This window comes from Xiphophorus maculatus, chromosome 23 (assembly GCF_002775205.1).
Source record: "Xiphophorus maculatus strain JP 163 A chromosome 23, X_maculatus-5.0-male, whole genome shotgun sequence".
Classification (NCBI taxonomy): domain Eukaryota; kingdom Metazoa; phylum Chordata; class Actinopteri; order Cyprinodontiformes; family Poeciliidae; genus Xiphophorus; species Xiphophorus maculatus.
Window position 1 is genome coordinate 10,396,723 of NC_036465.1, and position 12,308 is coordinate 10,409,030.

The following is a 12,308-nucleotide window of genomic DNA, read 5'->3' on the forward strand; positions in this document are numbered from 1 at the left end:
CTGGTTCTGTTATTTATTTATTTATTTATTTATTTATTTATTTATTTATTTATTTATTTATTTATTATTTTTACTATGTCTCAAATTTTATTTAATGAAATTAGTTAAAATAAATAAATAGCAGGAATAAAGGCTCTTTTATCCAATAGTAAAAGACAGAAATGCAGTGAGCTCCCAAAATCTCTTAAGAAAGCAAAGTTGAAGCACACACCTTCAGGAAAAATGCATGTTTTATATATTTGCTTAAAAGTAAAATGTCCTGTTTCTTCCTTTTCGAAATATAGTTTGTAAGACACAACAAATGTGTTTGGTTTTGCTCTAACTCTGGAGCTGCTAAATGAGAGGAGTAGAGAGGGAATTATAAAGAAAAACCAACCTGAGTAAGTCTGGGGTGCGTTTGACTCTGAGACTTTTATGCTTTAGTAACCGGTTTGATGCAAAAACACACAGCAGAGGACAAGGCGCTTCCCTGAAGGATGAAACTCTGCTTCTCTGTGAAAGTACTCAAATAAAAGAGTATGCAAGTAGTCAAGTGTGGGCAATATGATCTTGAACTTCTATCGCAAAATTTTGTAGTATTACTGTGGTAATGATAAGAGTGACTATAAAAACTATACATATTTTAGGTAAATATATGGCATGGCACAGCAATCATAGCGCCACTAACACAAATACTGCTCTTTAAAAACATTGCCATTCGTACTGCGCTTCTTTAGGACACCAGTCACATAACAAAGTCTGATCTGTATCACTAAAATGCACACAGTACCTGCATTTGATCATGTTTTCATATTTACTGACACACTTTTATTGAATAAACAGTAAATAGAATAGTAAAAATAACAATGCTGAGAGTTTTAGGGCTTTTTAAACATCATTAATTGGAATATGTTGTGACAGCAATAAATCAAAATCTTATCACAATAAGAAATTCATCATGATAAATGATAAAGGATGTGATAAAAGCCAACAGAACCACATCATCTGCAAAAAGCACATATCAAAGTCAAGTATTCAACCTAATCATGTACATTTATTCATATATAGTTGTATCTGATAATATTAATTCAACCTTACCTAAGGTGAAGTTTTTTTAAATGTGGTTTTCTATTGTGTGAGTAGTTTCTGAAAATACCCCAGATAGTTGTTGCAGATTTACCTCATTTACAACTGATTATGTCCTTTTTGTTATTTTTATTATTTATAGAAATCATAAGATCTGTCACCTGATCTCTCACATACCTTTCCTGACTTTAACAGAGAGCTCTTCCTCGTTTCTTGTAGGAAGATTTTTAGCGAAACGCTATTGGCCCACTGAAGGCGCATTTTGATCCTATTGGTCCGTCTGACTATCAATCAAGAAGAGGGGGCGGGACAACTACGTTCCGTACCAGGAAATAGCTGTGAGAAATAACAAAAGCACCTTCCAGTCAGCAGCGTCGCTGCTAAAAGGGGCCTTTGTGGGTGAAAATGAGCAAAATGCTGTTGCTCCTCGTACTTTTGAGTTTACTGAGTCCCGCAGCTGAAGCGCTGGTCAACGGACTGGCTCTGAAACCCACCATGGGCTGGTTGCACTGGGAGAGGTTCATGTGTAACACGGACTGTGACACAGACCCCGACAACTGCATCAGGTAGGAAAGAGGAGGCAACAACCTGTTCCTTTAATTGGATTATAGATTAATTTGAATGATTCAAACTTAATATAGTCTCCACATGGTGGTTATATTTCTCCACACTGGTTTGATTGGAGCAACAGGATGGTTGACATTTAAAGTGTAAATACTTAGAGCAGGCTAAAAGTTTCTGAAAAATGGCATTTAAAAAAAAATAATAAAAAGCAGTTATTCGGCCTTCTTACTATTTAATAATGGCATTACACTAATTTCAGAGAAGTGCTCATGCAAGTAACATAAAGGTTAATTTCTTACTTCACTCCTATGAAGCAGAACAAAATAAGTATTAGAAGCCATGTCAAGAAGTTAACCTAGCCAGCCTTAGAAGAGCACATTATGAGAGAAAAATGCAATGTAGTGATTTAAAATATGTAAATTTAAAACAAATTTCTTGTCAACATGCTGGTTTGTAAAAACTTTTTAAAACTTTGTAGATGCATTACTGTTTAGTCAAGTGTTGCTAAACTGAGATAGCAGTTCAGTGTGGTTTTGAAAAAGAAATGTTTCCTGATTTCTGCTTGATGTGCTTCTGAATGGGTTTTGCTTTCAATTCAATTCATTTCAGTTTATTTATATAGCACCATTTCACAACAAATGTCATTTCAAGACTTAAAAATTTTCAAGTGTTCCTTGATCTTGTACTTTTAGACAACCACAAACTTCAATATTTCTATTGGTATTTTTTGTGACAAATCAACACAATATAGTGTAGTTGCTAAGTGACAGTGAAATTAATTTATTTTCAACTCCACATAGTCAGTACTTCACATCAACACCTGCTTATCATAGTTGCAAGACTTTTGGGATACATCTCTGCAAGCTTTGGATAAACAGAGACTAAACATTTTCCTAATTTGGTTTTGCAGAACAGCTCAGCCAGATTGGATGGAAAGCAACTTTAAACACCAACAGCAAGAGTTTCCCAGTCAGATTCTCAGTTAGTTATATCTAGCATCTGACAAGGTTATTCTAACACATAGAAATGTTCTACTGGAAAGTGAACCTCAAGTCTTTTGCAGCATCTAACAATTATTTAGGTATTCCACTGTATTTAGCACCATCCATCTTCCCTGTTGAAGATGGATCACATCACTACATCACCACTGTAGCACCCACCGCTCATTAAGACAATCAGGCTATTCCTGGCTAAGCTATTGACCAATTACATTTTCTTTTTTCATAAACTGTAAAATACAGAAGAAAAAGAAAAGTGCAGAAGGTGTGTGCTCTGGTGTTGAGGATTGTCATTTCCTGGAAGTGCTAAAGTAGAAATAACTTCTCTTGTTTCTTGAAGATGCTTCACCTCTGATCCAAAAAGGCCTCTTCAGTTCTGAAAATGGTTGAAAGTATCAGCCTTAAGAGCTGTAGTCAAATAATCTCACTAATAGAGCTACTAAAGTCACTAATGGGGCAATTAGGGCACGTGAGTCCTGGGCTCAACCCGTTATTCTGCTCAGTGTTTCATTGATATAGGTAGCCATTTTAAATCCAAAATCAATTTAATGAATTATAAATGTATGAACTCATCAAAACATGTCCCCATTCTTTATCTCATCAACTCTCCTGAGTCAAAATACAGGCTCTCAGTATTACAGGCAGAATATGTTTAATTAAATGTATATTTTTTGGTTTCATTTTGAATGAATCTACAGGTTTGCGAGTTCTCACTGCTCAGTTCTGTAATGCAGCGTTTCCCAGCCCTGACCCTTAAAGCACACAGGCTTGCATGTTTTAGATCTTAACAGGCTTTTACTGAACTGTAATCATCTGAATCAGGTGTGTAAAAGCAGGGAAACACATCCAAAACATGCACGGCAGTGTGTCTTCAGGACCAGGGTTGGGAAACACTGCTGTAATGGACCCGTGTAGCTGCAGAATACATTTTGTCAATGATGTTCATTTGGGTCTTTTCATATTCGAGTTTCAACTGGATTTTGAACATAGAAACTATCTGAACCTACTACTTTTAATTCACATATATCATTTTATTCATTATATTATCTAATCTATCAAACACATTATCTTCTTTACATTTTTGTCATAACTATCGGTTAAAATTCTATTTCATTTAATAAATTTATTCATTTTTCCTTTGTTTAGCTCAAATATAAATAAATATTTGCTGATGCGCCCTCCTATGCGACTAATTCTTACCTCGTATTCCACCCAGGTCACATTTTTATTCAGGAAGCGAGGCCCTAAATGTCAGTGCCTTGGTTGAATCTTGATAACTGTGTTACTTCATATGTGGCTGCATCCAGATACACTGTTATACAATGTTTTTTTGTATTTTGTGAGGCATGTTTTCATCCCAATAACTCTCAGCACCTGCATCCTAACTGACAGTCCTGCCTATTTCCTCCTGTTTCCTTGGCAGCGAGCGTCTGTACATGCAGATGGCAGACATGATGGTGAAGGATGGCTGGAAAGAGGCCGGTTACGAGTACGTTTGCATCGACGACTGTTGGCCGTCCTACCAGCGTGACGCTCGAGGCCGCTTGCAGGCGGACCCCAAAAGATTCCCGGGAGGCATCAAAAAGTTAGCCGACTATGTGAGTTACTGCTATAATAAATAAACCACAAAGTGAAAATAATGGGATGTTTAATAGATTTGGGGTGCAGAATGACCAGTCTATGATTGTGAAGCATGTCACAATCCTTTGCAAAAGTATTTATATGTCTTGAATATTTCTACATTTTATGCTACTACCATAAATTTTAGTTTCTTTCATTGGAGTTTTTGTAACATGAAGTCATCTTTTCATAGTTCAACATTTTCTGTGAATAAAGGTCTGACTGATTTGACATGGATATGTATTTGTCCCTCCTGAGTCAATACTCTGTAGTATTATTCTTTGATTTAAGTACAACTGCAAGTGTCATACATCGTATTTTTCTCTTGGTTTTGCACATTTCAGACGTTTTTGCCCATTTCTCTCAGTAAATGTCAGTTTGGATATAGCTCTGGCCTTTGCATGGGGCATTTTAGCTCATAAATACGTGTTAATCTGTACTGAACTTTTTCAATACTAAGTTCAGCATATGTTTAGTATTTCTGTATTCCTTTATTTAATCAGGTAAACCCTGTTGAGATCTAGATCTCATTTTCAAGAGGGACCTAAGCAAAATATTTGCAATACTAATTTTAGTATGTCTAGTGTTGTTATGCTTTGGGAAGTGAATCTTTGCCTCAATCTCATAATTTGTGCTTTTCTTACAGTATTGTCTCAATTTTAGGTCCATTTACCTTCAACTGGGCTCTGATCAGCTTTCCTATCCCTTCACTCTTCATTTAACCGGAAGGCTTTTTGAGTTTTAAGCTGTGCAACACTGCCACCTGCTGGTTTGAACATCTTATGTTTTCCCTCCTTCAGGTCCACTCTAAAGGCCTGAAGTTGGGTATTTATGCAGATGTGGGAGAGAAAACCTGCGCTGGATACCCTGGCAGTCTGGGTTATTATGAGACTGATGCTCAGACGTTTGCAGACTGGGACGTGGACCTGCTTAAATTCGATGGCTGTAACTTGAAGTGGACTTTGCTCGGAGACGGTAGGAATGAATTTCATAATTTAAATTAATGCCCATTTAAACAGCTGTGTTGCCAAATCATGCATGCCCATTCACTCCATTATCTAAAAATGTAAGGAGAGTGTGTCTGTTTCTATTATGTCATTCTGTTCTCTTACTGTTTAATTTTCTGGTTTAGGCTACATAAAGATGTCAGAAGCTTTGAACAAAACTGGAAGAAGTATCCTGTACTCCTGTGAGTGGCCTTTGTATGAATGGCCTTTCCAAAAGGTGGGGAAGATTCATCTTTCATTTCCTTTTTAAGGTGGTTTTAAACATATTAGTTTTTCTCTGCCTCCAGCCAAACTACACCGCTATCCGTGAGACCTGCAACCACTGGCGCAACTTCAACGACGTGTTTGACTCGTGGAATTCGATCAAATCTATCCTGGACTGGACTGCTTCTCATCAGGACATCATTGTCCCCTCAGCTGGGCCCGGGGGCTGGAATGACCCCGATATGGTACTCACCACATCTTTCAATTTGATCCCAAAACATTCAAATACCAGGAAGTTTCTCCTATATCAGAACTTTTCTACTTCTTTCAGTTATCCAAAAACAACTTTTTGCACATTTTGTACAAAAGCAGCTCATTCTGAAAGGAGCTTAGAATAGGCAGCAGTGAACAAACTAAAATCTCATTATCTAAGAATGATTTTGTGCAAAAAATATAATGTACTTGTTTTGTATAACCCATAGACCTGTCCTAGTTTGTTCAAGGGTGTATAATAAGTCACCTATAAAGCAACAATGTTGAGCTTGTTTATACCAGAGAATTAGCTTGTCTGTGCTTTTGCAAGTTTGCATATTTATGATACTGATCCATTCCTCCAGCTTGTAATTGGGAACTTTGGCCTGAGTCATGACCAGCAGGAGTCTCAGATGGCATTATGGGCCATCATGGCCGCCCCTCTGCTCATGTCTAATGATCTGCGGGACATCTGTCCTCGATCCAAGGACCTGCTGCAGAACAGACGAATCATAGAAATCAGCCAGGACCCACTGGGCAAGCAGGGACACCGCTCTGCCAAGGTGGGAGCGAAAGTGGCAGAAAACAGATTTCATCTTCATCTACTCATTCTCTAAACAGTTTTAGATGCGAAATGATCTCCTGAAGGCTAATAAATGTGGCTTGTTTTGCAGGGGAATCATTTTGAAGTGTGGGAGAGACCTCTATCTAAAAATCGCCTGGCTGTCGCCGTGCTCAACCTGCAGGAGATCGGTGGTCCACGGGGATTCGCCATCAGCGGCGTCCCTAGCTGGAAGGTCTGTGACCCCCAGTGCAATGTCACTCTGATCCTCCCCCAATACAAAGAGATGGGAGTTCAGACTAAAGAGAGCAAACTCATCTTAAAAGTAAACCCTTCAGGAACGGCTCTGCTGACCGTCACACCAATCAATGACTTTGGCAGGCTTCACTGGAAGAACACCAACTAAAGAACGTCAAATTGTTACTCTAAATCTCAGGTTCACTCATTAAGTTTCTAAAAATATTTTTTCTAGATTTTTGCTCTACAGGTTTTAAAACAATCTGGACATTTCAATACATGACCATTTGTGATTCACTGCATTGGTAAAGGGCTTTTCCAGCATCCAGATCAACTTAAAGCTCAGTTTCATTGTTTTTACACTTAACAGGTTATTTGAAGCCATTTTTTGTTTTTATTGTCTAGAGACCGACAAAGCTTTGCAATGACCTTTACTTGTTAAAAATCATGGTGAATCTTTCTGCAGATTCTCTACCAGCAACTTTTAAAACTAAAAGTAATTATGGGTAAACTTTTAAACTCAGTTTTTGATTCATAATGTAATGTAATTTTTTTAAAAGGGGAAAAAAAGCTATTTAACAAATTCTGTTTCATAAAATAGAATAAATGTGATACTCAAAGGTGTGCCAATTAATTTTCTGCATCAGACTGCATGAAGAGCTCCAGATACAGAAATCTGAACCAATTTTAAAAGATTTTATGAAACGTTTCAACTTTTTGTTTTTACATGTTTATACAAAAATTGAATTCTTCACATCTATAGTCCTCCATGCATGAAAAGAAAGCGCAAAATAAAAGTATGTTTCAACACATTTATTGAAAATAGTGACAATATCATCCAGAGGAACGGACCACGGCTTAGAACTGGATGACCTGGCCCTGCAAGTGGAAATGGAGAGAAATCTGGGTGAAAATGATGCTTCAAGATAAACGCTCCTTTCTGGTTGATAGCTACAGAAAATGCAATCCACTAAGGGTTTAAGTCCCACACACTTCCATCAATAAGATTACACTTCGCCCATTAACAAAGTCAACAATTTGAGACATTTTCAGGCTTTATAATGTTTTAAGCAATCTGCAACAACTTTTTGACTAGATAGTCGCTGCAATTTGAGACAGAAAGCTAAATGCAGCATTCAAGCCTTGTAAATTATTTTTTTAACCAACATTCACACTGTAAACACATTTAAATGCCATAAATGTTTTTATGATACCCAGTCAAACTAAATTATGCTCAATAACCAAGAAATTAGTGTTAAATATGTCATTCAAGCATTATGACTCCAACAAAATGGCATGTCCAAGTGGAGTAATTAAAACTTGAACAGTGTTAGTTTCTCCACAAACTGGTCTTTAGTAATTGTTTTCTTAAATATTCACATATTTAAGTTGAGCAATGCACCACAAATTTAATGTTCTATGATATTAGGATATTTCATCAACTTCTGACATTTTCTTGCAGTTTGTGCTTTATACTCTTATCCCTAGAGACACTGTGTTGAGGAACAGTTATGGGCAAACTCTTATGAATTATATTGAATTCTAGCAAAAAAAAGTCAATGATGGTTGCTTCGTACCTTTCTCTTCTTGTCACCACCCAACTCGAAGTGCTTGCATCTCTTGATGGCCAGCATTCTCTTGGATCTGCAGTTGGGCTCCACACACTCAAGCCTCAATACGATCTTCTTTGTCGTTTTAGCCTGAAAGAGATATTTTAGTTGAGTCAAAGCTTTCAAACATGTATTTAACCCTTTAAATAAAACTTATCTACAAGGGAAGGTTGGTGTTACCTTTTTACGGAAAATCGGCTTTGTTTGCCCACCGTACCCGCTCTGCTTTCTGTCGTATCTCCTCTTACCTGCAGAACAGTTTGACTTCAGTGAAAGCACAACAGCTACAATATAAAACAATCTATAAAAGTATCCACACATCTTAAACTTATTCACAATTGTATTCAATTTGTAGAACCTCATTTTGCTGGAATTGCAGTCTCGAGTAAATCTACAAACGCTCTGCTTTCAAATCTTCCCACAGACGCTCAATTGAATATAACTTTCTGTGGACCGTTCTAATCTACAAAGATACTATCAAATATTTCACTGTAGATCTGGTTGTTTGTTTTAGGTTGTTGTTCTGTAGGAAGGTGAACATCCATCCCAGTCAAAGTTTTTTCCAGCCTTAGCTAGGACTGTTTGCATGTAGTTCACCTAGTTTTGGTCTTATCTGACCAGAGAATTTTCCCAGTTCCCACAGGTAAAGTCTTCTATAAAGGCCCAGTTTTGAATCTCTGCAGCTCCATAGTTACTGTTCACAAAACAGTAGTGAATAATTAGAATAAATTAGCGTAAAATGAGATTAAATTAGATTAAATTTCACAACTTGGTGAACTGTTATAGTTTCAAGTTTTGCTTAAATTACAAATTTGCAAAGAAAATAAAAATAAAAAAATAGAACATTTAATTTGTTAATGGATTAGATCTGTGGAATAATCTGTCAAAAGAAACACAGGAGAGTAGAAAAACATGTGCTGTCAAGATGAAGAATATTTTCACTCACTTTAGTGCTGCATCATCACATAGGAATCTTAGATTATTGCCTGTTTTGTGTTTAAAAAGAAGTCTAGAGGAGTAGAAGCTTATGCAAGACTTTTCTTTCTTCCACACCTCTTCATTCAAAACTAGTTCATAGCAAGTGACATGTTAATTTTTAAACTAAAACAAAATAATAATATGGTAACTTGGGAACCAAATTTGTTCTTGATTTTACTTGGAAACATCAGAGTAAACTAGTCAAATACAAATGAACAAGACTTGCATTTTTGCTAATCCATTTACTATTATATGCACTTCCAGCAAAATACACTTATGTTGTTTTTTTTTATGACCAAACATGCAAAGGTTCAAGGAGTGTGAATATTTTATACAAGTACTGCATCAAAGCTATGTGGAGAAATTATTTACCCTGTGCATAGAGGGAATCCTTTCCCTTCTTGTACTGGGTCACCTTGTGGGGTTGGTGCTTTTTGCACTTTTTGCAGTAAGTCCTGCGGGTCTTCGGGACGTTCACCTAAATGGCAACAGAAAGCATGAATTAGGTAACTTCAAGTCTGAGACAAATTATAGCCTTAAAAGCAACATAGTTAGCCTTGAGGTTAATTGATAACCGAATAATGATACAACTACGCAAACAACGTGAAACTAAAACCTTAAAACACACTTTCCTTGTTGGATAGATTGTGCTAATCAAGCTAGCTGTTAGCTCTGATAGCATGGTGACTTTTGGACATTGAACCGTCGCAAACATGTGCGGTTCAGTTTCTGTAAAAGTGACATAATGCCGTTTTGAACGGATATTTAAGCTACACCATATTCACCCATACTAAATTAAAAATTTGAGCAAAATGGAAGAAGCTAACAGCGGCTCTTCATTGCTAACATTAGCATTCATATTTATCTCAATATAACAACATAAAACCGAAACAAAGAGGCTAATACCGCCACTATAACATTTATCGAAGAACTATAACCACAGTTGAACTAAAGAAAGTAAGACATAATGCTTTAAATAGCAGGATTGATGTTGATTTTATTAAATGTATTGGTGTAGTCGTTTCATACCATGGCTGCGACCCGATGAGGAGGAAAAAGAGGAAGGACGAGGCCGGAAGCGGTTGTTGAAGTAGCTCTCAGCTGTGAATAGCGGCGTGTTCTGCCCCCTAGCGGTGGGGTGTGTCAGGAAGACGAAAACGTTACCTATTGTCATTGTTCTGTATCATAATTCGGACTCGGTGTGACCCTATCAGCTTCTATGTAGTTGTATATGAATCGGACTTGTTTGCAATGTGTCTTGAAATTACATTTTGCTGTAATTTGGTATTACATAGATAACTGAAATGAATTGGATTTAATTTTATTGATTAGATTTGACTAACTTTTGAATGATCAGTCCAGACATCAATTGTATATCTCAAAGTGAGCTGCATATTTGAAATGATAATGATTATAATCAAGGGCTGTGTTTAGTTCATCAGTAGTATTTCTCAGTATTAGGAATTAGTAGTAATTTCTCTTAATAAATAAAGTAATAATTTAAAACTTAGGACTTTATTGCTGTGAGACATCAACTATGAAGTTCTGTGAGATCGAGCTAGCTGTTGAATGTGGGGTAGTAAAGAAATGTAGTAATGTAGTAAAGAAAAATTAAAAAACGTTATTAAAACAGCAAAAGTCCACAAAGAGTAAAGAAATTACAATAACGAAACACAATACAAATTTTATACAGTAAATCCACGAGCAAGAAAAATATAGGCCATGTCATTAAAACCATAGCTAATGCCAAAGAAAAGCAGGAACATTTTCTTTTTCTGGGGGAGTCACAAAACCAAAAGTTGAATAAAAAGTTGAATAAAAAGTTTTTGTCAGGGAGGTTAAAAGAGGATTTCTGGGGTAAGACTAAATGGAATATTACCTAACCTCAGCAGTATGTGAAGTAATAGTCACCTATTACCTAATGTCTCTTTATCAGACATGTGTAATTTGGTCTGCTACTGTCCACAAGAGACTTGTGTAAATTCAACTACGCTTCCTTATAAGACCACATTTACCTTTACTTACAATCAGGGAGTTGACAAATAAGTTTAAGAAAGGGGGATATATTTTGGAGTAGCACAAGCAGTTAATTGTAATTATCTATTTAAATAATAAAATAAAACAAAATATGTGAAATATCTTACTTTATTTATCGTATAGATACCCCAATGACTATGTTAAGCTGTGTGTTACATTTTAGTGCAGACAGTAAACTAATGATTTAGTCTCTCCCATCTCCACTGCTGAATCCAGTAACTCCATCAGCGTAATCATAGTAACCTGATGTCCTCTTTCACTATAGTCTCCTTCTTGCACCCCCCCCCTCCCCTCCACACACACACACACACATATTTATGCCATTTTGCTTCCATTTTTTTATCATAGATTTACCTGAACTCTTGGGGATGTTTGGGGCTTTAGAAACATTCTTTTGTGTCCATCTCCTGACTTTTACTTTTCAATAACCTTTTCTCTAATTTGCTTGAAGTGATCTTCAGTCTTCATTTTGTAGCCAGTAATACTGATTAACCAGTGAATGAATCTTTCAGACACGGATGTATTTAAAATACACAGAGATCAATGACTGAAACACAGTCATTGATCTCTGATAGTTTCGAGGTGAGAGCACTACAACCAATTGGCTGGATACCTGCTGAATTAGGTCAGGCACTTTAAAGCGGTTAGGGTTATTATTATTATTTTTTATTTTATATTTTTATTTAATGATTGTTATTTGTAGAAATTAGTTTTCACTTTTACATTTAAGGATTTTTTTGGTCAAAATAAGACAAATTTTGTTGAATATGATTGATATGTGAAAGCAATAAAAAGGAGTAAAACATCCAAGAGGGTGAATAATTGTTACAGCCACCGTACTTTAACCAGTTTGTTGTTAATTTTTATGAATATCTTTCCATCCAAACTGTTACTTATACTGAAATGGTTTTGCTCCATCCTCTTAATTTAACACAAGTAAACAACATGCTTGCTTGTTTCCCTAAAGACCACACTCTCTGTCGCCAGTAAAAGTGATCATTAAGTTTTTATTTCTTCCTCTCTAAACAGTTTCAAATTGTCATCGGACTGAACAAGAAAACTTGTCAGCCAAAAGTGCTACTACACGCTGCAGCTAAATATGGGGCTCTGAATAATGTTTAACCCGCCTCAAACTTATCACCAAAACTGTCCAGAAGGCTGATATGAAAATGAG

General features: G+C 36.3%; 2 protein-coding genes across 2 annotated transcripts; one reads left to right on the plus strand and one right to left on the minus strand.

Annotated features, from left to right (window-relative positions):
• Positions 1–1,377: 1,377 nt before the first annotated feature.
• On the plus strand, positions 1,378–7,216 carry gla (galactosidase alpha). The gene is made up of 7 exons (XM_005811515.3): positions 1,378–1,631; positions 4,051–4,225; positions 5,048–5,222; positions 5,380–5,471; positions 5,542–5,703; positions 6,076–6,273; positions 6,385–7,216. Exons 1-7 carry the CDS (start codon positions 1,471–1,473, stop codon positions 6,676–6,678), a joined length of 1,257 nt encoding a protein of 418 aa, XP_005811572.2. The 5' UTR covers positions 1,378–1,470; the 3' UTR covers positions 6,679–7,216.
• Positions 7,217–7,307: 91 nt separating this feature from the next.
• Positions 7,308–10,214, minus strand: LOC102229533 (60S ribosomal protein L36a). Its single transcript, XM_005811511.2, has 5 exons — positions 10,127–10,214; positions 9,470–9,575; positions 8,300–8,367; positions 8,087–8,209; positions 7,308–7,388 (listed from the first exon to the last, which is right to left on the minus strand). The coding sequence occupies exons 1-5, from the start codon at positions 10,127–10,129 to the stop codon at positions 7,368–7,370; spliced, it is 321 nt and encodes a 106-aa protein (XP_005811568.1). The 5' UTR covers positions 10,130–10,214; the 3' UTR covers positions 7,308–7,367.
• Between the last annotated feature and the right edge of the window lie 2,094 nt (positions 10,215–12,308).